Source organism: Macadamia integrifolia, unplaced genomic scaffold, assembly GCF_013358625.1.
Source record: "Macadamia integrifolia cultivar HAES 741 unplaced genomic scaffold, SCU_Mint_v3 scaffold205, whole genome shotgun sequence".
Taxonomy (NCBI): Eukaryota; Viridiplantae; Streptophyta; class Magnoliopsida; order Proteales; family Proteaceae; genus Macadamia; species Macadamia integrifolia.
In genome coordinates, this window is record NW_024868480.1 from 633,927 (window position 1) to 661,179 (window position 27,253).

General features: G+C 38.2%; 1 protein-coding gene across 1 annotated transcript; it reads right to left on the reverse strand.

The window, feature by feature from the left end:
• Window positions 1-417: 417 nt before the first annotated feature.
• Window positions 418-26,753, reverse strand: LOC122065532 (5-amino-6-(5-phospho-D-ribitylamino)uracil phosphatase, chloroplastic-like). The gene is made up of 11 exons (XM_042629331.1): window positions 26,694-26,753; window positions 26,448-26,564; window positions 26,191-26,259; window positions 25,946-26,050; window positions 24,491-24,559; window positions 20,553-20,621; window positions 15,900-15,988; window positions 15,665-15,800; window positions 2,384-2,449; window positions 1,391-1,500; window positions 418-728 (listed from the first exon to the last, which is right to left on the reverse strand). Exons 1-11 carry the CDS (start codon window positions 26,751-26,753, stop codon window positions 560-562), a joined length of 1,059 nt encoding a protein of 352 aa, XP_042485265.1. The 3' UTR covers window positions 418-559.
• Window positions 26,754-27,253: the final 500 nt, after the last annotated feature.

Consider the following 27,253-nt stretch of genomic DNA (forward strand, 5'->3'; position numbering starts at 1 on the left):
GGTTACAAATAGACGAAACTCTCTAATAAAATTAGGTAAAACGCCAGCTGAAATTTGAAGTTGCGTGACACCCCTTTTTAAGACCCAAGTTACTATAGCAATCCCACTTTATAATGTCTTAGATACCTCATTTCAGTGTTTCCCCGTAAGACCCGAAATTGCACATGGGCAACGGAGGGAACCCTCAGCCAATAAGATACTCAATAGATCATTCCCCCAAAATTGTCCATTGGAATTTTCTCAAAATCCCTAAATCTCGTCCCATTACAACGTTTGACCTAATGGAGCCTTAACGGACAAATGCTCTCTCACCCCCCCCCCCTCCGTCTCCCACCCCTTTTGCAAAATATTTCATTCTAATTATTTCTAGAAAACGTTTTGATGAATCAAGAAATGCAAGAAATTGAAGCTTGTTGCTGCAAACACAATAAAAGGGGGCATTCACATTGATATATTTCAACTGATCTATTTACAAAAAGAAAACCAAATACTTGGAAAAAAAAAAACTCCTGTACACCTCGTGGCTACTTAATACAGAGTGAACACCTATGAAACTGAATTAGAAAATAGTGTCAACGGTTACCCTTCTCTTGGGTGGGATTTTCTCTATGACCTGCCTCTGTAGATCCATGAATGTAGAGCCCTTGTGAGCAAATAGTCTTCGAAGGTTGATCACAGAAAGCTCACTAAAACTGGCAACTGCAAGATCAGCTTGAACCAACTCGTACCTGCATGCGGTTAAGTACAATGAAGTCAGCTATGCATATTTCAATATCAACCATTACTTTCAAAATCATCTATTGCAACTAAAAGGCCAAAAAACATAGATTAAACAGATCATTGTGTTGGGAAACTTGGTGCATATAAAGATGGACTGAGTTTCCCTATGCCCACCGTGAATTGGAAGATATTCACCGCCCAGAGGGGTTCCAAAATGTGGGGGTGGGGGTAATTTTGGCAGATTCACACACCTCACGGAGGTTTATCAACCCCAGTATCAGGCGGTGAACCTCACCGCACAGTCATGGGAAACTTTGTCCTATAAAGGTTTTCTAACAGAGTAGTTGTTAAAAGTAAACAACAGCTTTGGAATAGTTAAGACCTTAAGACCTTAAACCACAGTAAATGTGCAAATAAAGGCTGTTACTAAATGTCATTCCAGTTAAAATGTCGAAGTATCCAGTTAAGTTTTGGATTGTGATACCCTCCATCACTATAATTTCAATTAACATTTCACTTTTCATGCCCCCTCAAGATCAATAATACATCAGAATTTAAACTAAATTAATTGAGAAGTCACAGCCACTGTAACCAACAAAAACAGTAAATATACAGATGAGGCCATTAAAAAAAAGGGCGATTTGAATTAACAAACGAATGAGATACATACGCAGGGTGAGAACCAATCAATGCCACAGCCATCATTGTACAGTTGTGAGCAGCAGTTATGCCTCTTGGGTCATCCTCAAACACCACACAGTTCGATGGCTTCCTGTCCAACTGCAAATATACCATTATCAGACAAGGATTCTGTCCCATTAACCTCATCTTCGAAAAGTTTCTTCTATCTTGCTTGATCCTTTGAAGCAAAATATCATTTAAAGTCAGCATTAAGCTTATTCTATGCTTCAACCAAGTCAAGTAGAATCAACTAAGTATTCCATGCAAATGATCCGACTTATATCTGCAAATACCAATAAAAAAAATGTCAAAGTTCCAAATTTTGATGCTCAGGTGTTATTGATCTATTATTCCTTTCCTGATAAAGTTTGGCTGGATCTCTTTTCTTTTCATGTTTCTGTCAGTCGACACATTACACATTAAGTTTGGGTGCCTCTGCCTCTAAATTTTTGCACTGCCAGTTTAGTTCAGCAGGACATGACCATTAGCCAACCATTCAAACATGAATTTATGTATTCTGACAGAATGCAGGATTCATGTAGAGTGGAGCTGAATTCAAGTAGTTCAGATAGGCTTTCTTGTTTTTATCCCATGTTGTGGAGTATAAAAAACAGCAACCCAGTGCACTACTGCAGGGTCTGTGAGGGGCAGATGTGCACAGCCATACCACCTGCTTCGCAGGAGAGGCTGTTTCCAAGTTTCGAACCTGTGACCAACATGTTGCAATAGGCAATTTAACTGTTGCACCATAGGCTCCCCACTAAAATGTTTTGGTAGTATCTGATGGAAAAATACGCTAGGACAACAAATGCTCACATTCAGTTGCTAACACGTTATATATATATATATATATATATCCAAAAAATATATATATATACAAAAAATAGAAGAAATCTAGAAGAAAAAGTTCCAATATATAGGTCACATGGACCAGTAAAATGATATATGAGGTAATTGAGCTACTGACTCAGAGCTCCCATACCTTTACTGCAGCAGAGAGGAATCTATGAGCTATCGACTCCATTCCATCTTCCTTACTTACGATTGCCTGCATTGCCAAGAAGATTTAAGAATCAGACTAATGTGACCCCATTGTTAATGTCGAATTACAAAATTGTAGAAGTCCAGCACAAATGGTAAACCATCCAATCTAGCAAAAGTATAGAGGAACACAGCATACACCCATAATTCAATAAGATTTAAGTACGACAATGGCAAAAGGTTTGGGCAGCCAGGGCAAATGCCTGGGTTCGAATCTTGAGAATGGCCACTTTGCACAAAAATGCAGAAGGTTAGGAGTTAGGATCGTCTCCAAACTTACCAGTCACCCTCTCAGGACCCCGCATAGGTAAGACCAACACTGGATACTGGCCCCTTTTTTTTATTTAGGCCACCATATCTATCTACCATCCCTGTTGTAAATAGTAGATCTCAAAGTTGGAACCTGATGCAGTTGCCTTAGCATGGTCGGAGACCGGAATGATCCACTTTGGAGACCCAAGCCAAGATGCAACCAGCAAAACCTGGTTTTCTGGTCTAAAAGGGGCTGGTAGACTACAAAGGATTAATCTTTTATTTCATATTTTCTTTACTTGGGTAGATTATGTAGGATATTATATTGTGTTTCCAATTTGAGTTTATTCTAATTTCTTAGTAGACAGGTTTCTATTTGAAATGTCTTTTCTTCTAATTTATATGTAATACGATGGAGAATTGAATAGAGAATGAAGTAAAAAAAATTGTGGTTTTAAGAATTAAGTAAAAAATTCAAGACATTCTTCTTCCTCCCTCTCTTCTCTACCTCAACCAGTTCTCTTTTTCCCTCGGGTACTGACCTAATTTCTCTCCACCCTTGCTTCTTCTTCCTCCTTTTCCCTTCCCCTCTACTTGTTTCTCTTTGTTTCCTTCACGCTATTACAGGCTTTCCAACCTCCGGGGCCGCATCAGAATAGGGACAATGTGAGGGAGAATATGGCATATATTGTAGTTTAACACACTGTTAAGGTAATCCTGTTTGAAAAAGAACAAGAATGAACAAATAAAATTGGGAAAGAAGGATTTATGACAAGATCTTCAGGTCTAGACAAAGAACAAAAAGGAGGCAAGTGAAGGAAGAGGCAGCAGTGTGATTGAATGGATTTTATCTTAATAGCTAAGGTAAATGCATTATTTTTTAACAGGCGAGAGTATGGAGATCAATACTGAAATAGTAAAGCCAACATTACTTATGAGGTAGATGTGTTAGAATATGTGCTTAAGTGCCACATGGGCACATTAGTCCTTTCCCCCTTCCACCGACCCTATTTAGTACGGGTCGGCTGGATGGGGGGGCTTACTTGTAATTTTGTATTTTTCTTTGTTTATTATAAATAAAGGGCTTGTTTGATCAGTTAGATCACCAAAGCATTCTCCCCATTCATGTTATTAACATGGTATCAAAGCACAAATTCTCTGATCTAGGTTTTCAGCCTTCCCCTTCTTCTCTTCTTCCCAAAATCGCAAGCCCATCTTCTGATCCTCCATCTTCTTCACAAGCCTCCATCCTTTCCTACCTTCGTCTCCTAATTCCCCATAGGACAGCACTAATGAGGTCATTCATATGAGTCTAATTGTTGTCCCACATGTTACCTGAATGTTTTAAACCCAAAACCTTGCAAGAATCAACTACGGTTCTTCCCTTCTTTGCGATTTTGTATTCTTCCTTTCAGTTTGTTTCTTCCTATTTCTAAGAACAAAATTCTATCTATTGAAAATCAAGTACAGCAACCTAGAATGACCAAGGATGCAAGTATCGGTATTGGTTGTCGTATCGGTCAGCTACATTTAAGATATGTATCTGAGGGTATCATATTGGAGATATGCTAAGATATGCTAAAGATAAAAAGTTAAAAGTATCGGAATCGGTTGCCGTATCGATCAGCTAAATTTAAGATACTTATTGGAGGGTACTGTGTCAGTATCGGAGATACTTTAAACCATGAGGACTCATCACTACTTGCAAGATTGAAGCCCATCTTCACTTGCGATTTCTCAGGAATTAGGGTGTTCTCCTAAAACCTTGATCCCATCGATTTTTGGGTTCTCTTCCTCAGAGTCGGATGATATTTGGAGAAGATCCTCCTCATCCTTATAGAGGAGATCAACCATCCTTGTGGATTTATCTGCCAAGGTTGTGTGTGTGATCCACATCATTTTCCAAAGTTAGGGTTTTAGGAATTGGATTGTCTCATCAGTTCTTCATCGGAATCAGATATAACTTGGAGGAGTGCTTCAGTACCCTTACTGGGCAGTTCGATCCAAGTATAGGCCCTTTCTAACGACTGGTTTTGAAGATCTGATATTTCTCCCACTCATTTGTCGATTTCCCTTTGGTGCCATCATGTCTAAAGTAACTACTGAAACCTCTAGATCTGATGGGTAAGGTCATAATGAATACATGCCTTTTGGTACTAGTTCTGTGAAATTGGAGGGAAATAATTACCTAATCTGGTCCAGATATACCTATCTTACCATTGTTGGTAGAGGTCTCACTTGACAATGTTAGGAACATCCCTCTCCATAATGGTTTTGATGATAACAAACAAGTAATGTTCTAATAACTATCTAAGTATCATGTAAGGGATCACCTCATTGAAGCATCGTGTAAGCGATCACATCATTAAAGCAGCGTGTAAGGGATCACATCATTAAAGCAGCGTGTAAGGGACCACATCCTTGAAGCTCAAAGACGTAATATAGGCATTGAAGATTAGAAGTTGATTAAAGACTTCAGGTGAAGATTACAAGACTCAAATTGAAGACTCTTAAAGAATCTTGAAGACTTGAAGAATTCAATGACTTCTAGATTAGGTTGTAATTTACACATACATGCACTACACTCATGCACTCATGCATTTTAATAATGGAAAAGACACATGAAAACAACCCAAGGCATATTGACTCTCTTGTGTGACTGCCAGGCAATTAAAACACAAAACAGAGCCCAACCGACAAATGTCAGATGTAACCGGAAACTGCCGCTTGATCTCTGTGATGGTTTTTCCATCAGAAAATGGAAACAGCAACCATCCAGCAACTTCCGGATGGAACCAACAACTGTCGGATTTAACCGAAAATTGAACAGGCTAGCCGGATCAATTCCGAATCAAATGACTTTGTATTGATCAGCCCACAGAGAGCAACCGGCAACTTCCGGTTGGAAGCGGCAACTGCCGGTTCACCTCCAAAGACCCCCAACGGCTATATAACAGCTATATTTTGAGTCTAACGGCTAGTTTTGAACAACTGGACTAGGAAGCAGCAACTGCCAGTTGAGAAAATTTCTATCCGTTAGAAATTATTCTCCTTCCAAATTGGGTGATATCATTACCCTAATTAAGCCTAGTCTTTGCCTATATAAATACCCCACTAATGAACTTAATAATTAACAATTAAGAGAGCTCTTAGCAATCATATTAAAGTCATTTGTGAGGATCAACAGTTGTTATTAAAGAGTTCATTCATTGAAGTCAAACACGTTCTCCAAGAACTCAAGAACTTCAGTAAAGTCTCCTTCACCAGTCCATACTCAAGGGAGACTACAAAAGGTGCATTCAAGAATACATTTGCTTATTCATTTTTGCACGCACCGCACGAGGTAAACTCGAACAATTCTATTCCACTTGTTTATTTTATTACTTTTACATTTTCCTAAACTGTAATTAGGACTGTGTAAGGATCCTCTTATCTTAAAAGGAGTTAGGTGTCTCTCCACCGTAAAACAAGATTGTAAGAGGTGCCTCTCTACCTTGAAGGAGATTGTAAGGATACTCTTGTCCTAAACAAGATTCTATAAAGGTTTTCTTCCCTACCTACTGTACTGAAAGGGAGAGCTAGTTGAATACCTTACAAGTGAAACTTGTAGGGAGTGGACTAGACTCAAGTTGAGTCGAACCACTATAAACCTTGGTGTTGTGTGATTGTGTCTATCTTATTATTCCGCAAGTTTTAATTTACAATCACATTTGGAAACCATTAATCGAAAAGGTTTAAATTTCATTAGCATAACCTATTCACCCCCCCCCCCTCTAGGTTATTTCAGACATATCATAGGCAAATCAAATAAACCCTCTGCAGAGGGTACTTTAGGCAAATGGATTACTAATGACTCTCTGGTAATGTCTTTCCTGATTACTATTCATCAATCTACTTCTAAAGGATTCTTGTTGATCGAAACTGTTGCTTAGATTTGGGTTGCTACCAAGAAAATGTATGGAGAGATAGGGAATGATGCTTAGGTATTTGATCTTTGCAAGAAGGTTTGATGGAGGGCCTTAGGGAAGAAGGGAAAAACCAGAATAACAGGGGGAAAAGGGGTTACACATAACACAAATTCAACTAAATCAAACAAATTCATCTTGTCCCCAACATTGAGTTTATGCAAGTGTTTAAAGAGAAAATAATAAAACTCCTAATTAGACTCTAAAACTGAAAGACTCTTCCAAAAAAAAAAACATGATAAAATAAAAGACATAATATTAAACTAAACTACTTCCAACCTTGGTTGGACCAAAAACCTGGGCTGGACCAGTTCTTCTTGGCTCTTGGCTTCCAAAGCCGATCATTCTAGTCCAACCACGTGCCTTATCTACCTCAACTTTCCTCCTCTAAAAAGAACTAGACTCCGTCAAGTTTGGATAATTTGGATGAGGTCTAAGAATGCCATCAGAATCGATGCGCTTGAGGAGAAAAGTAACAGTTGTCCTTGTGAGTTCGAGAGGGGGAAGATCCTTTACCGGAAGAAACTTCATCTCAAGGCCACCATGCTGAAAAGAGTATGTATTCTCATATCCACAGTGCTTGGCTCTCTTGTCGAACAACCATGGGCACCCCAGAAGAATGTGACAAACTTTCAAAGGGAGAACATCACACTGAACTGATCAATCAGTCCACCAACGGAATACGTGAGCAAACACCTTTCATTAATTTTCAAATTATTATTGTTCACCCACCCAACCTTGTAAGGGTTCGGATGAGGCTCAGTTTTCAGCCCAACTTGTGACCAACATATTCAGCAACAACATTGGTGCAACTACCGAGGTCAATCACCATATTAAACAAGCTATCATTGCATCACCCTGGTCTAAAAAATACTATTATGGCGCCAATCGTCTTCCTCGGGAATCTTCTGTGTAGTCAAAAGACAACAGATCACATAGAACGATTGAGGCTCACCATCATTAATCTCATTAGGCTCACGATCACATTCAGCCTCCAGATTTACTGTTCTTGCTTTTGGTTACTCTTCTGGTACATAGGGTATAAAATTGTCCTAGTCGATGTACGCTAACAACCGGTTAGAACATTAAGTAGCTCAATGCCCGTACCCCTTGCACGTGAAACATTGAATAGCCTCATTTGGAAATACTGAGTTCCTGTCATAATCACGCTGAGGTGGGGAGTATAGATGATTAGGTCGTGAAGATGACATGTCTAAATCACATCGAGGTGGAGAATACAGCTGGTTAGGTCATGAAGATGACATAGAGAAGCACTAGCATGTGGTCTGCTAATTAACTTTTCCTGTGGAGATGACTATGGCTAAATAGAGCTAGGACCCCTAGGAAAAACATTTGTAAATGGCCTTCGATTGTACGGGCGTTTCAGACTTTCCTCAACCTGGTATGCTATTTGTACGGAATCTTCCATTGTAAGCAATCGACAAGATGCAAGGGAAGAACCAAGTTGAGGGCTCAAACCATTACGGAATTGTGCCACCAATACTTCTTTATCCCACTCCAAATCAGAACGAGTGGCCAAATAATAAAATCTAACAACATACTCTTCAACAGTCAAATTCTCTTGCCTCAACTGTGCAAGCCTGAGATGCATGTGTTGCTTGTAATCAAGAGGCAAGAATCTCCAGTTCATGACTTCATGCATTTCAACCCAAGTAGTGATTAAACCAATGCCTCGGGTTCGGTTCTGTTGTTGTTGCTTGACCCACCAGACTCGGGCCGTGCCTTTCAATTTAGCTTCTGCAAATAGGATCTTTCGGACCTCAGTCAACCCGTACCATCTAAAGAATGTCTCTAAACTGTGAATCCAGTCAAGGTATAGTTCTGGATTGTTATCCCCATAAAAATCAAGGCATCCAATTTTGCTGCTCTTTCCGCTCCATCATCATATCTACCAGTTTCATATGGTGGTGGAGGTGGTGGTGGTGGTGGCGGTGTATGATGTGGTGGCTGTGGTGGTAGTGGTACTGACAGATGTTGTGGAGTGATGTTGGAAGAATCTCTAGATTGAAGGGGACTATTTCCTTTATCTGCTGGCACCAAAGATCAATAGAAACTTACATAGATTCCATCAGTGTCTTAAGGGAAGTGACAACGGTAATGAGAGCATTAATTTTTGCATCAGTTTCTCCCTTATAGGAGTTCAGTTGTTGAATAAATTCACTATTGGCTACCATGGTGGAGATAGGCAAGATTATACTCAAATATGATAGCAAAATAGTAAATAAAGGAGGTTTAAAGAGCAATGGAAGAATGGTAACTCCTTTTTTTTTATAGGGATGGCAGAATTGTAAATATTGGAAGCTCACTTTATACCTCAAAGGATATCAGTGTGGGTGCAGAGGTATACTTGGAAGTGAAGTGTAAAAAGGGCAACTAGGGATAAGTGGAGAATCAAAAGGGTATACTGGAAATTCAGAAAAAAGGATTAGGAGAAAATAAAAAATAAAATAAAAACAGAATCGTGGGTTGTGGGGTTTTAATCCCGACAGAAGAGGCCTGCTTGGAGATGGGAACTCAATAAGTCCCGCTACTCCAGGAAGTCCGACGAAAGCCAGGAGACGATGGAGGTCGACTTGCGCGGATACTCCAGGTATGCTTCTCTCTCCTTCTCGCTATCTCCTCTCTCCTTGTCTGCTCTTCTTCTTCTTCTTCTTCTGTTCTTTCTTCTCTCCTTCTTCATCTGTTTTTTCCTTCTCTCCTTCTTCTTCTATTCTTTCTTCCCTTTTCTGTGCTGCTGCTTTTTTTTCCCACTCGGTAGAACCCTAAAAGAGGGAAGGGTGTCGAAGGAACTTTTTTTTTTTTCCTGCTTGCTCGACTCTAGCAGGAGGGTTCCGCCTTCTTTGTTTTGCAAAAAAGATATTTTTTTTTTTATATTTTTTTTGCTGTTCTCAGTCTTGGTAGAACCAAAACAGAAAATGGGAAAGGAAGAAGAGAGACAGGGGATGGGCATCCTTCTGCTCTGATACCAAGTTGATGGAGGGCCTTAAGGAAGAAGGGAAAAACCAGAATAGCAGGGGGAAAAGGGTTACACAACACAAATTCAACTAATTCAAATAAACTCACCCTGTCCCCAACATTGAGTTTATGCAAGTATTTAAAGAGAAAATAATAAGACTCCTACTTAGACTCTAAAACTGAAACAGACTCCTACATCTCTATCTCTTACGTATCCTATCCCAAAACGAACATGATAAAATAAAAGACATAATATTAAACTAAACTACTTCCAACCCTTGTTGGACCAAAAACCCAGGCTGGATCGATTCTTCTTGGCTCTTGGCTCTTGGCTTCCAAAGCCGGTCATGTTGGTCCAACCAAGTAAGTGCAACCTTATCTGCATCAAGGTTTGTACCACTACTCAGTAGGATCTATCTGTGTCCAAGTACTATATTAAACTTCGCACTCTATGGTATGTGCTTGATCACTTTGTAGATTATCACCCTACCAATGTTGAAGACATTAGTGCCTACACTAAACACGTGGATAAAATTAGTGTGTGACTTCTTGGCTAGTTTGATTGTTGAGTATGATCAGATTCGTGTCTAGGTACTTAGCAGATCTCCCTTCCCTACACTAGAACAATCTTTTACCCTGGTTTATATGGAGGAGTGTCATCGTAACTCTATGCTTCATCCTCCCACTACAGAGAAATCAACCCTACAGACTGGTTCCACTACTTCTAAGGGAGCATCCCGTACTAGTGACACTACCAAGGAGATGATGAAATGTGAACACTGCAACAAACCATACCATACCAAATTAGCATGTTGGAAGCTTCATGGTAAATCAGCTAACTTTAAAGCTAAAAGCGCTCATGGAAAATCCAAGAACAAGGATAATTACGCTAAAACTGTTGACAAACCATCTACAACTGATATTGGTCTCTCCTAGGAGGAACTCCAGGCTTTCAGGCCCATACTCAAGGCTTCTAATTCATCAGCTCCTGCCAATTCAACCCCTTTAGGTTCCAACTTTGCCCATTCAGGTATCATATTTGGTGGTAATTGTGCAGTGGTAGTCTCCCGTCCTTGGATCATTGACTCCAGTGCCACTAATCATATGACCGGTACTTCTAACCTTTTTTACCAATACTTACCAACCTCAGGCAGAAAGAAAGTTAGGGTCACAGATGGCACCTTATCTTCTATCTCTGGAAAGGGTTCTATGCAGTGTTCTTCATCTATAACCTTTTTTACCAATACTTACCAACCTCAGGCAGATAGAAAGTTAGGGTCACAGATGGCACCTTATCTTCTATCTCTAGAAAGGGTTCTATGCAGTGTTCTTCATCTATCACATTAAATTCAGTTTTACATATCCCTAATTTTACTACTAACCTGCTAACCATTAGTAGCCTTACTAGGGACTTAAACTGTAAAGTGACCATTTTTTTCCTTCCCACTGCTTTTTTTCAAGATCTGGCTGATTGGATGTGGTAACGTGCAGGGTGGTCTCTATTTGTCTGATGATGATTGTCTCCCTACGGCTGCGGTTTCTACCACTTCTCATTAGCTAAACTTTGTTTCCTCTTATCTGCAACAATGGCACTGTCTTTTAGGACATCCTCCACTTGGGACATTATCTCTTTTATTTCCGCAATTAGTTAAGCAAAATAGGGATTTTTTTTTTTTTTTTTTTTTTTGTGAAGCTTGTACTCTTGCTAAACAAACTCATTCCAGTTTTTTCCATCAAATAAAAGAATTTCTACAGTTTTCCATTTGGTTCACTCTGATATATGGGGTCTGCCTCGCCGAACATCTATCCTAGCAAACAATGGGTTTGTTTTCAATTGCTTGTTACTCAAGCACAGCGTGGGTGTATATGATGCAACACAAAAATGAGGTGTTAAGTTGTTTTCAGCGCTTCCATAAGATGATTCAAACACAGTTCAATGCTACTCTGAAAATTCTTCAAAGTGATAATGGAACAAAGTATAAAGAGGGCCAATTTCAGAATTACCTTGCTAATCATGAGATTGTACATCAGACTAGTTACATTGGTACTCCAGCTTAGAATGGAGTGGCTAGACGCAAGAACTGGCATTTAATAGACATTGCTCACGCAATGATGTTTGCCGGACAAGTCCCATCCCAGTACTAATGTGATGTTGTACTCACTGCTACCTACTTGATCAACCACATGCCAACTCGAATCCTTCATTCCCAGAACCTTTTTATGTTCTACAAGGGAATCATCTTTTTTTGTTCCTCCAAAGATTTTTGGGTGTTCTTGCTATGCTAAAGACCATCACTCACCAGGGAAATTGGAACCGTGTAGCATTAAGTGTATCTTTCTAGGTTATTACCATACACAGAAAGGATATAAATGTTACCATCCTCCTACTCGATGTACTATAGTCACCATGGATGGTGTGTTTCATGAGTCTATTGGCTACTACTCGCCACCTCTTTAGGGGGAGTTTGGTATTGATAATGAAGAGGTGACTCCGAATCTGCTAAATCTATTTGCTCCACCAGTGTACCCACCATCCTCCTTTGAAGATCTTGATATTCAGAAAGAGAGTGAGGAGGCAGAGATTGATGTCCCAACTCAGAGGGAGACAAAGATTGATGTTCCAGCACAGGGGGAGACAGAGATCATTGTTCCAGCTCAGGGGGAGATGACTCCTATCCAACATACTATTGGAGAATTTCGCAGGAAGATTGATAATTCCACTATTCAGGTGTATCATCGGGGTCACACCAGAAACAAGCAACGTCAAACCACTACCACTATTACAACACTTTTGTACATCCCCTTGTCAGCTTTGGAACCAGAGCCTACTAAGCCTAACACATCATCAGATACAACTTCTGACCAACCTATTGCTCTTCGGAAAAGTATTAACTTGTACTCAACACCTTATAACCCATGTTGTCTCTTATGATTCCCTTTCTCCCTCCTATCGTGCATTTATGTCCTCTCTTTCTTCTATTCGTGCTCCCCAGAATTGGCAATAAGCGCTTGCAGATGGAAAATAAAATGCAAGAATGGTGGAAGAAATGGGAACCCTAAAAAAGAATGATACACGGGAACTTGTAACTCTTCCTCTTGGAAAGAGACCAGTTGGGTGTAAATGGATGTTTGTGGTAAAGAAAAAATTGGATGGTTCAATGGACAGGCACAAAGCTAGGCTGGTGGCTAAAGGGTTCACTCAGACATATGGAATCGACTACCAGGATACATTTGCACCGGTTGCCAAGCTGACTTCTTTGTGAGTTCTACTCTAATGTGTTGTAAATCTGGGATGGGATCTCCAACAACTTGATGTAAAGAATGCTTTCCTCCATGGAGAGCTTGATGAGGAGTGTACATAAATATTCCATTAGGATTCTCTAGTGAGGGAACTCAAGGCAAGGCCTGTAAATTGAAGCATGCTATCTATGGGTTGAAATAGTCACCTTGGGCATAGTTTGGAAGGCTTCACAAGGCAATGATCTATGTGAGGTACAGGTAGAGTAATGTTGCCCACACATTGTTCATAAAAAGGTCAAGAGAAAAAGTTATAATGTCCATTATCTATGTGGATGACATTGTGGTAATAAGAGATGGCAGTGTTGAGACTGGTCATCTCAGAGGATTTCTTGGTCGAGTGTTTGAGATAAAAGATCTTAGAAAAATAAGGTATACTTTCTTAGGATTGAAGTTGCTCGGTCTTCTAAAGGCATCTTTCTTTCTCAGAGGAAGTGCATCCTTGATTTGTTATCTGAAATTAAATTGTTGGGTTGTCATCCTTCTGATACTCCTGTGGAAGCTAATAATCGGCTCAAGAAAAAAGAGGGTGAGCCAATAGACAAAGGCCGTTATCAACGGCTGGTTGGAAAGCTAATCTATCTCTCCTATACACAGCCTAATATTGTTGTGGCTGTTAGATTGGTAAGTCAATTTAAGCATAATCCGTATTCCTCCCACATGGAGGCAGTTACACGTATCTTGAGATACTTGAAGTCAGCTCTAGGAAAGGGGATCCTTTTATCTCCTCATGATCATTTCAGAGTTGAAACCTATACAGATGTTGATTGGGCTGGTTCACCTGACAGAAAGTCCATCTCAGGTTATTGTACCTTTATGGGTGGGAATTTTGTCACCTGGCGCAGCAAAAAACATAAGTTATAACTAGATCTAGTGCAGAAGTAGAGTTTCGTGCTATGGCACAAGGGATTTGAGATTGTGAGTTTTGTGGTTATGCACGTTATTAGATGATATTGGAGTACCTATTCGTTTTCCTGTAATGCTATACTGCGATAACAAGGCTGCTATCAGTATTGCTCATAATCCAGTATAGCATGACCGTACCAAACATGTGGATATTGACAGATACTTTATCAAAGAGAAGTTGGATGTTGGTTCGATTTGTATTCCCTTCGTGAAGTCTGGTGATCAGTTAGCTGATGTGTTCACCAAAGGGTTAGTTGGGAAGGTGTTTCATCCTTGTTTAGTCAGGTTGGGCATGTGTGATATCTATGTGCCAACTTAAGAGTGAGTGTTAGAATATGTGTTTAAGTACCGTAGGGGCACATTAGTCCTTTCCCCCTTCCACCGACCATATTGTCAAAAACATATTCTTTTTTCCTTTTTTTTAAGGTCAAAATGCAAATTGAGATTCTATTAAATGAATATTTCAGGAGTGATTTGATGACATCTAACCAGAGGGGGAATAATAGGGAGATTCAGTAACCCACACACAAGGCAATCTCAGTTTAGATGCATTACTCATTATTATGTATGCATCCATATTGCATTCTCATTCAACAAAATGATAACTGACTGAAAGAAACCTTAAACTTAGTTCTGAAAAATAGATGATCACATACTATCCTCTTAAATACGAGTAAAATTTCACCTCATGTAAATTTCAAACTTAAGGGCAACTTCAGTCCCTGGTAGCTTCTGAATCAACCCCTATGGCAGAGCTAAAAGGACCATATCAAACCTCACTTGCTAAAAGAGAGCAATGACACCTTGTAAGCAGCACAGTACTAGCCCTTCGGATTTTTTTCATTTTTCTTTTTCAGCCATGAACCCACCAGGGAAGATTATGGACAAAATATTTGAAGTAGAATTTTAATACAGTAAGAATATAGTCTAGGGAAGAGTTAGGATTGATAGTCAAGCGATATCTCAAATAAATTCATTATCTTGATTTGATAATAAATAAGGCGGGAGAGATTGAAGAGGAAGCCACCCATAGAATTAGAGCAGGATTGAGCATTGTGTGGAGCTTCTGGACTGCTATGTGACTGAGGCATACAGTTTAACCTCAAGGGTAAATTTTCTACAATGGTTGTGAGAGCAACTATGCTTTAAGGAGAAAAGTCCTGAGCAATTAAACAAAAGAAATAAGGGATCTTTCTATATCATCTAATAAAAAAAATCTCTCGAATTGGAGAATCGAAATAAAAAAGAACCGCTGGAACAAGGAGACCATGAATCAGTTTGCTAAAGCAACAGAAAGATTTTGAAGACGATTATACGCATGTCTTCTTCAAATATCCCAATATCGGCATAACAACCTCCCAGTGTTCAACTTGAGACTGAGCCAAAAACTCGCTAACAATCTCCCAGTCTATGACTCCACCAGCATGAAGTGACATGGAGTAAATTGGAAAGCTCTATAAAAAGTAAGGAAAAGCTAAAAAGGACATGGGTCTGGGTAGTGTGAAAAGATATCAAGATTTAATCATCACAGAAGCTATGACCATAGAAAGAGGAATGGTTAAAAAGAACTCATGTACCTGACACCAAGCATTTGGATAAGGCTCTGTGGAATTGAGACTATTGAGTTTGGAATAACTTGGTAATGAAACTATATGAACAACACATAAGATTGAGGAATTTAATATGGCCCTCAGCATGAATCGTAAGCAATTGTTCAACTACTATGCCATTTATAGATTATCCTTGAAATCCAGGTTACAATCTTTACATAAAAGGCTTATGGAAAGCAGATCATGATAAGTAAATGCCCAGAAAATATCTCATACCTGGAAATATTTCTTAAGGTTCATCTGCTCAAGAGCTTCAACCAGAACCCTCCTGTCAAGATATGAAACAACAGCACAAGGGGTACAAGCAGTGGAGACTGCATCAAGCCATTCCTCCAATCCATCGATGGGTTTGGTATGCCAAGGCACAAAAGGGAGCAATCAACCCATTATTGCAATGAAGTTACAAACGAATTGAAGAAACTATACACCCAAAACTAATGAAGGCTAGAAGCTTACATTGAGAAGATTCTCATGATATAGTTCTGAAAGCCTCAATTTCAATCTATCCAATGCACTCTTCGCTCTCTCCCAATGCAAAACCTGCACATTTCAAAAACTCATCAGGAGGCAGAGAGAAGTGATGGTTAGCATCACAATTAAGAATTTCTTAGAAAGCAAAATCTTGGCAGAATAAACAAGACAGGCACCATGAAAATTTTGGAGCTATTTATGCTCATAGTTGTCACAGTGTCTAGGCAACCCAAGGCAACCAACAACAACAACAAACTCAGCCTCAACCCAACTTAATGGGGTTAGCTACATGGATCCATGCAAAACACAAAGGAAAACAGGAAGTAAAATAGATGAAAGCAGAACAGAGATGAGAGTAGAAGGAAAGAGCACACCCTAGCAAGTCAGGAAAATCTCAGTTAGATGGTCTATAAAAATCCTTGTCCTCCAGTCAGCGCTATCTGACGTCATACTTGGGACAAGACCTAGACTCATAGTTGTCATGGTGCCAAGGCGAACCAAAGCGTTGGAGAGTTGTCTAAATGCTTAGGCGACAAGTCGTCCACCTTAAGGCGAACAAGGTGGTCAAGTGTTATTTTTATTTTCCCTCTTTTTTAATATTATTTACTAAAAAAAACTGGTGTACTTGGTGCATGAGGCTCCTGCATGTTCGAGGTCCAGGGGGACGAAAAATAAGCAACCTTACCCCAAGAATGTCGAGAGGCTGTTTTGACCACTTGACCACCAAGTCACAACATTCGTACCTTACCATTGGACCAAGCGCACCCCTTCTAACATTATTTAGTATGCTACATATACCTTGTATCATCAAAAATTAACATTAAGTCACATCAAATCATCAAAAATCAACATTAAGTCACGTTAAGTCATCAAAAATCAACATTTAGATTTAGAGAAATGTAAGTTTGACTGGTCAAATGATTTTATTTTTACATGAGACATTTTGTATTAGGTAGAACATAAAACCAGCTTTACAACAAGTCTAAGATTACTTAAACCTAAGTTTAATGATAAAGTTATGTTCCGGTCAAACTTATTTTAAAGTGCACCATGTTGTTAAAATTGTCTAACTAAAAATAATTTTATGAATATCAAAACCAAAAATTAGTTTACTTGAATTTTGATTTTTAGTAATGTTTTACCATGATAAGATTTATGAAATATTTTTAATTGAGAAAAACTTCAGCAATTGAAAGTTGAAAATCATCCGTACAACAGAAAAATCAATTTTTATTCTTGGACTGGGGGGTTGACTTTTTTAGAATTTGATTTTTAAACTATTTTTATTGGATTCAAATAGGGGGTGTTTGCTTATTTATGAATAATATCTTAAGTAAATGATTTACTTAAATGATATTTTATTTAAGATATTATTCATAAATAAGTGTTATGCCTTGCAGTAAGGTGCCAATGCAATAAGGCGACAGTAGCCCATACTCCACCTAGGCCACCTAGATGCCTAGTCGTCGCCTAGGTGACCCCTTGACAACTATGCCTAGACTATGCCTGTCATTCCTCATAACTTCCTTTATGGTCATTTTAGGCATGCCCCTAGCTCTTTCGACCCAAGGTGATCGAGGGGGTCAAAACACTAAGTGACACCAACAAGGCGCAAAGGCATTGCCTAGGTGACCCCTTCCAAAAGAAAACCGCCTGGACACATAGGCAACACCTTGACTTATGCTTGTCATTTTACATATCTGCCGGGCCCATTTCTTAACTCCTAGCCCTCACGGTCTAAACTCTGAAAAAGTTCAGCTAGAGCCAATTTGTAACATGATGCCAAGGGAAACAAGATTGTTATGCCCATGTATGCAATGCTTAATATATAACAAAGCATAAATAATCACCACTAAGGACTTAGCATAACCCGACTAATACATTGATTGGTCCTTTTGCAAAAAAACACATCATTCCAATGGTTTCTCAATGCCTTCCTGATGTAGGAGGGTACCTAGACAACTAGGTTTCCTACAAGGGTGACCCACGAGGATAGGGGTAAAAGGGAATAAGTGAGGTGGTGGAAAGGGAAACAACTTACCTTTCTACTGTTCAGATCTGAGGAGAAGAGGAGAAGAGGAGAAGAGGAGAAAATCAGGTCCTCCAAGATGCAGAAATGCAGTCCACATCGGCTGTTGAAGGAAACGTCGTATGAAGCCATGGCAGTCCTTAATGAGTTGAAAGATGCTTGAGGGAGATGCAGCAATCTTCAACAGCTTGTACAAGTATCAGTGGTGAGGTATTAAAGTGGCAACCGAGAGAAAGAGATGGAGAGAGAGAGACGTGAGAGGGAGGGGAGGCGAGAAAGAGAAAGGGGGCAAGAATGAGAAACGAGAGAGAGGGAAAACTGTGACAGAGAGGGAGAGACGTTGGCCTTTTTTTGTTCATTCAATACCTCACTTTTGGGCCGGTGGGCCCCAAAAGTTCCAAAGGGATGGCTGTGGGCCCAAGTAAGAGATTTGAGGCCAATTACTAGAAGCAGTGGCAATTTGGTAATTAAATGACCTATCCAAAGGCTAAATACTCAAGTAATGGCAAACTTGTAATTCAATGAGGGTAGCAAGGATTAGTGGCACTATTGTAATTAACCAGAAATCTCTAATTTGAATGGGTCAGTTAAGGAGGGAAGACACAATTGGGAATTTAGATTATGGGTCAAAAGTAAACTAGGAAGGGTACTTAGATGGGGCTTAAAGAGAATTATAGAGGAAGAGAAGGGTAAAATTCGAAAGAAGAATAACAAAGGGGGTGGGTCCCTCACGATTGTGAGGATGTCTTCAACCTCTGAACAGAACTCAGAGGCTGGTTCTAGGGGAAAAATCTCAGCAAGCAAGGCTTCTTCCGATCTGAAATCTTGGGCAAAGCTTTGTAATCTCCAGGACTCTTGATTGCAGGCAACCATAAGGTCAGACGACCATTGATTGCAAGGCCTAGGACTGCTGAAACAGATCTGGCGGTGGTTCACATACCAGATCTGGTTATGACTTCTAATCTCACTATAGGAGCTTCAACAAGGGCCAAGCTCCTAGGGTTTCAATCACCCAAGGGAGAGGAACCTTTGAACAGATCTTCAGCCTAAGCAGGTCTCACACAAGGGAGATCAATGAACTTATGTAAAGCTGTAACTGTTGCCAGAAACAGAATAATCCTAGAGAAAGAGAAAATACAGCAGGAAAGTGAAGAATAAGGATAAGAAGAAGAAGTAGAGAAGGGGGGGAGGAGATCTCACAGAAGAAGGAAGAAAGGGGGGGGGAGATAGAGAGGTCGCAGGGAAGAAGAAGAGGAAGGGGGGTAGAAGACAGCCACGCAGGGGGGGTTTCACAATCACTTCATTCTTCATTAATCAACAAACTAATTCCTTGGATTACATGCCTTACTTATATTATATCAAAATAACGATTCTTAAGACTGAAATAGAAAATCCTAATTGCTTCTTAAATTAAAGCCTAATAAAATAAACACAATAAAACTAAAATTGGAAATTTCTACTTACCTAATAGCTACCCCAAAATAACCTAAAATAAAAGAAGACAAATATTCTCAAATAAAATAAAATCCTATAATATTCTAATAATCTTGAACCCAAATCAGTAACTTTGATCCCAAATGGGATTTGGTTTTAGGTCTGGATTCTGGGCCGGGTTTGGGTCGATCCATCATAGCGTTGCTACATCACTTCCTCACAGAGAAGTGAAGTCCACACCATCCAAATTGCCAAAATCCTCCAAATGAAGGGCCCTCACCTTTGGCCGTTAAAACTCATAATGACATTATTAAACAACCATATTCAAAATATAACTTTTAAGGCTTTAAATTGTCAAAGAACAATAAAACTTACTCAATATGAAACAATAGTTTAGGAAAGACAAACAACCAGCTAGAAATTATAAAATCTGTGTGAAATCTTGTTCTTTCACAGGTTTCAGCTATCCTAATATCCAATTGCTACCGAAAAAGGGAAAAGATTAAGTTCTCCAAGTGTCTTGAAATACTTAAAGACATCATGTACTCTCAATTGATATAGATTTTCAATAAAGACTAGTATGATGGCATCTCAAATTTTTAAATTTCCTCAAGACAGGCAAGAGCCCGACAAGAGAGAAGTTTGCCCAATTGACCTATGAACCCCTTTACTTCAACTTATACAAACAATAAACATAGCCAACAAGTAAGAGGCGGAAAAAGAAAGTTTTCCACGCTTGCACTGAACATCATTAACAGTAATTCTGACCTACAAACTCTTCTTTACACGACTTATTTTTCCGGCAGTGACTTTCCCACTAAATGGGAATCAGAGATAACTTCGTTTTATCCTGTTTCATCATACTCCTTATGGCTCATTTCTCAACATTGGTTAGTTGTGTGACAACATTGAGGGATATAGTGGTTGTTTAGATATATAGCAGTCCCCATATAGTCCTCTGTGTTGCACATTGCATATGTCAGGACAAGAGAGCAGCCTGAGATTCAGTCCAGCAGTAGTGTAGTTTATGCACAAATACTTGAAATTTCCTGAAGATTATTGAGCTTAAAAATCATATAGATAACCTTTCAATTGCATCAATTATAATTATGCTACAAATGCATAAAATAATTGAAACCAGATGGACAGCAGAAGATCAACTTCACAAACCTTTAATAGTATATGCTCAGCACCTGCATAAAGCAATGATTTTTGCACATCACTGTCTTCAGGAATATCCTGTCCAGCAAGACAATCAAAATACTTATATTGAAGATTTTGAAAGCAGGAAAATCTCAGTTAGAAAGAAAAATTAACCAAACAACAAATGTTTGAACTTTTGTGTATGCGTGCGTGTGTGTGTGTGTGTGTGTGTGTGTAAAGTAGACAGGAAGCATTTTCTTTTTCCTTCAATACTGTGAAAGGTTGAAGTTCAGTGTAGTCTATTAAGGTTTCAAGAAGTGGTATCAGAGGGGAAACAACCAGAGTACCCAAATGCCATCTCTTAGTCAACTCCATCAAGCACTTTAAATAATTGCAACAAGTCAATACTTTCATAAACTCCATTGAGAACTTAAAATCAATTGAACAGGTGCAGAACTCCACTAAGACTTACTAAATGAAAAAAAAAAAAATAGGGTCATGAAGCAAGACTGCAAAAGCTAGATACTGATTCAGCCAAGTTCCTTCAGTTAAAAATACTTAATTCAGATGGGCATCTAGATTGTTGAGTAACAATTTTTCAGAAAGAAAATAATGAATTCACATGAATATTTTGCTTGATTTGAGGTTCCTACAACTTGGGCTTATTTGCTGAATATTGAATTTAGCACAAAAGCAACGTCTTGCAAACAAGACACTATTGTAAAAGTAGGCACTGTTATTCAATGCTAGTCCCTTAGCGAGAGGCACTTATGAACAATGTTACAACAAGAGCAAACATTTAACTCTTTTCAAGCTTTGGATATGCAATGATTTCATTTATGTACCGTCCAAGAAGTAGAAAGACCTACTATCCTATACCCAAACATATGGCTCCAGAACAACAGAATTCACTGATAGTTTCTTAAACACTTTTACCAAGAATAAAGACATTAAACAATAAGCATCTCTTTCAGTTCTCACAGCATACCCTTATGCTTATTGAACAGCCCAAAGAAGTAAGGCAAAGTATCTTTTGTAATGTACAACAGATGAAAATATTTGCTTTAAGATATTATATTGTGTTATATATATTAGTTTAAATGATAGTGACTTATTTAGGAGTAATGTGTCCACAAGTAGCAGGCTCAACTAAATAGAAAATAGAAGAGGTGGGAAAACATGAGAAGACAGAGATAAGTATATAACTAAATAAACAACTTACCTAGAGTTTTGTGCAAGCTACAATAAGCACTAGAACACAAGGGCACAAGGGCATCAACCAAAAGAGCAGAAAATCAGAGAATAATTCAACTTCAAATCCAGAAAGTAAATAATAATCCCACTACATAATTTGGCCAGCCTCCACGCCCTATGTAGGCAACATATTTTTGAAAAATAGGAACTCCTTAGCTTACTAATTCCTAAAAAACATAACTTACTTCACCAAAGGTTGGGGGGAGGGAGAAGAATAAACCTTCTAAACTCTCCAACTCACTAAAAAGTAAAATTTATGAACAAATGCTAATTTTCTACATTACATTCTAATTTTGTGACCCATTACACTGGCTTACTATTTTGACTCCAACTAAAAATTTTGTAGCTCCCATGAGTGCTCCTCAAACAAGAAAGAAACTCTAAAATAGAATGTGAACTAAACTACCTCTGGCTTAGATTTGTTTATTTTCAATTGACTATGAAAAGAGGCTCAGAGTTAGAGGACTCGATACTAAGATATGGGAAGAGATGAAGCACATGTTAAAGAACAAGTACCTACCAAACCATATCCAAAGAAAGATCTCCCTTCACAAGATTACCACCAAAAGGTATTTAAAGCTAAAGAGAACTTGAAGTGACCATATATAAAGTTGAGTTCACAAGTTGGAATGTCTTAGAAGTCTGAAAACAACAATGTTAGGGCAAAGGCTGAATTCAAATTTGCATTGCCGAAGGAAATCGAGAGAGCACCAAACAAAGAAAGGAGTCTGAAGTTGAAAATGAAGCTAAAGTGATCTTATGAACTACGATGACAAAGAAGAGACAGTGCTTGAAACTTCAATGACTGAAGAACAACAAGTAAAAGATTCTACTGAAGAGGTCTACGTTGAAGGAATCAAAGCATACAAAACTAATATAGTGGAAGATGAGGTAGTCAAGAACACTCCACAAGAAATCATCAACATTCATGACGTCATTCTTGAAAAGGTAGAGTTTGTGCCTCAATTCTTCGCTGAGAAGGCTCCTAAAGTTGAGGACTCAATAGATATGGCATTCAACATTGATATTGATTCAGAGGTTGAGCACATATAGTTCATCATGCCAGCAAAGTTCTTTGAAGAGAAAGCTCCACGCTTCGAAGACTACATTTCAAACACCCAAGAGCTACCAGAATACTGTTATGGATTGTAGATGGATATTCACCACACACAATTGATCCCTTGACTCTACAAAATTCGAGGTCAAGTTTTCTTAAGCCGGGTGAATTGATGCAGATAAATCACATAAATGAGCTTATTTATTAGAAACAACTTTTTAGTTCTATTATATATGTGTTGAGCATTTGGTCCAATGGGTTTATATTGTAAGGCCACTTTAATAGACCTAAATTATAGGTAAGAGATATGAATACGGGATTTATTGTATTAGTTTAGTTTGAATGTTTTATTTCATAAAGTAATTGGTATTTACTTAGTTGTTAAGGATATAATAGATTCTTGTATGAATAGAACTTCTATTCCTACTTTGCATAGAGTTTTAATCATGTGGGACACCTATTCTAACTAATCAAGACAAGAGTTTTAGTTATAAGTGACATATATTCCTATTATGGATAGAGTTTTCTGTTTCTTTCTTTCCTAATTCAAGGACACTTTCCTTTCCTATTATAAGTACACTTTTAGGTTCTATATATTGATGTAAGAGTCAGAGAGCTCCATCTGATTTTATGTTTTAATAAAGATGGCCTTTGCAGTTGGTTTGTGTGATTCAAACATGTTTTAATATGAGATTCAACAGCACCATTAGTCGGATTCTAAGGTTTGGCTGGTGGGATCCTTGCAAGTTCTCGGTGGGAAACTGAGTTCATAACTCTCTATCTACATCTTCTTAACTCCATCATTGAACAAATATATATTCAAAAATACAGCAACTGAAGGTCATCCTAAGCATAACTACCGTTTCAAATTCAATATCCGAGTTTGGATTATTAGAGTCCCAATCTGTCAGAACTCTTATGATCAATAGTTATAACTCTGATCTGTTCACTAATCCATTAGTGTCATCATACCTGTTTTGATCAGTTTCTGCCCAATCTTTTGTGAGTTACTTCAGTTCTAGTTTTTAGGATCCTAAGTTACTAATTCTATAACAGTGCTGCTCCTTGAATTCTAACCACTGGATCAACTCCATCTTTTGAAGAGTTATTCCTTGCTATGTGATCAACCTCATTTCAGAATATTACATCCATCTGAGTTGTTGATATACTCTTATTAAATATTCTTGAGCCCTGGTTATTATTTATTCACTGGATTCTGGTCAATTATTGTGTTTCTGGTCCTAAGCCTCTATGCCTCTATAAACCCATCACCCAGTCTGTCTAGACTTCAGAAGAATACCTATGAGTAGAAAATAAGACAAGTATTAGTTCACAACTTATTTGATGAGAATCCTGAAAACAAGGACTAGTATGTAATCTCCCCTTCTGTTTGGTTCTCATATTTCAAGCACATTTTAGTAGTCAATGATTGCCATTGTAGGTCTGAATGATTTACTGCTTATAGATCAGCTTGACGACAATCCCAATAATCAGTCCTGGACTAGAAATTTTAGAATAGACCAATAAAATTTTGCAGTAAAAAATAGGTAAATTAACCCAAAAGGACAAGAATTACTTCCTTCATCCATAATCAACATATGTAATCCTTCAATTACAATTGTTCGTATGAATATATTAATTCCATAGTAAACACGGTATCCAGCATACCTTCTTCGAAGGCAAGTTGCTTCCAAGTATCCAGCTTCAGGGCTCGAGTATCAGTCTGAATAGGGACAGAAAATGTCAACACACTGGAATCAAAAATTAAATAAAAAACTATTTTACATTTGGAAGAGCAACAGCTAAGATATGCAAAAAATATCGAAGAGCGAAGAATACATCGTATACAGGCTGCCACAAAATGTCTTTCACATCATGAGTACTAAATGATAATCAAAATTAGAAATAATACATTATATCCTGATTTCATTTCCAGTAGGGACCCACATTTGATATAAAGTGTGATACAGATGGATACCAAATGAAGTGAAGAAACAATTCAATTCCTTAAATCTTTCCTTACTTGTGATTTAAATAAATAACAGAGATTTTACTGCAAAAGAATATATGATAAAATAACAAAGAGGGTAGACAAGACCCAAACAGTCGTAATCTAAACAAATCTAACCACAACCATATATTAACCAAATTATACCCTTTTTGGAAATGCAGAAAATTCAGATGCAACAGACAGAAGTCTAGGCATAAGAATCTTTGTTGGAGTATTTGTCAATCAACTCATTCACCAACCGTGGCATATACTGATAACAGATATCCTAGAAAAATAGACAAGGGTCAAATTCATCTAATGATGCATGACAACCTCCAAGGACCTGAGCTCAACTCCTCATCCACTCTATAACGATGAATACAGAAAGGCAATCTGCTTCTGTTATTATCAAGGTTCAAAAACCCATTTCATTTCACCGTTTTGTTCAATCCAAAACTACTGAAATTTCTCCAAAACAGTGTATTTTTTCCATTTTTCACTTGGCCATTTTTGGGGGGTTAAGGGATGAAATTAGCGAAACTAAAGAAATGAAATGACTAAAATTTCGAAAAAAATATTGCATTTTCTTTACCAAAATGAGAATATTTTAAACGAAATGACCAAAATTTCGGCAAAATGACTGAAATTGTTTTCAATTCGTGTTAAATTCGTTTCAGTGAGAAAAAAAAAAGTCCAAAATATCCAACTTTTTGGCAAGTTTTCGAACCATGGCTATTATTGAGGATATCTGTGCAAACACCAATGAAAAGTGGGTTTATTATTGAATTTCGTAGTACAAAACTGACTCCCGGACACCCTCTCTCTAAGTCATGAGACATGAAAGCATCTAGATTCTCTAAAGGGGTTGTGCCCCCTACATCTCGTTTTATCACAAACCACACATAATTGGAGATTCCAACAGATCCTGCCTAAGAAGTGATCTATTTCTGTACCATTTGGTCAAAATTTTTATTCTAACATCAACTCTGACTAAACTCACCTCCAACAACCATATTTACTCATCAATGAAAGTATGTAATCATAATGTGGATTCGTGAAGTAAATCAAGCGAGCGTTATAAGATCTCTAAGACCACAAACCAAAGTATCAAAACATTACCACAACATTGTCCCAAGAGAAAATAAGACCGAATGCTTCATCTGGCTTCATAGCATAGCGAATCCTCTGCAGGAAACCCTCTTGCAATCTGTCATTCAGAAAATCCTACAACAATGAGAATGGCACCCATATGTTAGATACTTCAACACCCCATGTGAGTATAAGGAGACTAATAAATACCAAAAAAAAAAAAAGTTTGTAACAGTAATCAAATAAAAACATAAAGGTCCTGGATATCTACTCACCACATCAACTTTTAGAGGCCCGTCTAATCTAAAAGTCTCAAAACCTTCTCCATACTCAGCTCCTATAACCTGGGGCTAGATACATGCAAGTACAATTAAAAAATAATAATAATAAATAAATAAATAAATAAAGAAAACACAGGTTGGGGAAAAATACGAATATCAAATTCGATTTCAGAAACTATAAATCGAGCAATATAAGGAACAAGAAAAATGGACCCAACAGAGAAAAACCCCCAAGGTGTTAGAATAATTACCTCCTCCATGAAAATCATTTTGGGCATAATCGGGAACCCATTCTTCGAACAATTTTCATTGGACCCAGATGCTTTGCCGACAATTAAATGCTTCACTGAGCTTGGGCGCTTCAATCTCTATAAAAAAACAATTAAAAGAAACCCAGAACAAAATAAAACAGAGAGAGAGAGAGAGAGAGAGAGAGAGAGGGATACATGCAAAGAGGCACATACCTGTCACCTCAGATTGGAAGGAAAGTGTGATACTCGAAGCCTTGAGGCTGGTGGAGGATAAAGCAGAGAAGAACTTCTCATTTTGCAATCCATTTAGATAAGGAAGAGGGAAGCTCTTATAAGCACCTACAGACCAAACTAAAGAGCGTTGGGCTTTGGTTAGAGGCGAGAGACGGCACTTACCACAAGTGGGAGGAACTCCGACGTGAAACCTCCACCTTCTAAACCCAGGAGGCTTTGCTTTACAGACCTTTCTGAGGTGGTGTGTTGAAAATTCTAGGCTACGGTTGCTCGATTAAAAAAAAAAAATTAAGACTAAATGGAACCAATCTGATATCCAAATCGAATAAAACCAATAAAAAACTATTGAGTATGAGGTGATGAATAATTGAATTTATTATCTATTTTGATTTCAATGTCAGTGAGAAGATTTGTTGTCATAAGGGAAATTGTTATAAATCAATAAGCGTCCAGTTACACGAAATTTAGTTCGACAATTAAGGGGGCGTTTGGTTCGATTTATCCATCGGACCAGATCCCAGGGAATCAGTTTCCGATTTAAATTAAACCGTTTGGTTCATTTTTGTGAAAAA

Excerpts from the sequence above, each read along its gene's own strand:
- LOC122065532 (XM_042629331.1), bottom strand. The coding sequence starts at position 26,753 with ATGGATTGCAAAATGAGAAGTTCTTCTCTGCTTTATCCTCCACCAGCC. Across the intron at positions 26,051-26,190 it reads GGCCTCTAAAAGTTGATGTG|GATTTTCTGAATGACAGATT; the intron begins GTGAGTAGATAT and ends TCATTGTTGTAG. Across the intron at positions 729-1,390 it reads TTGATTGGTTCTCACCCTGC|GTACGAGTTGGTTCAAGCTG; the intron begins GTATGTATCTCA and ends AACCGCATGCAG.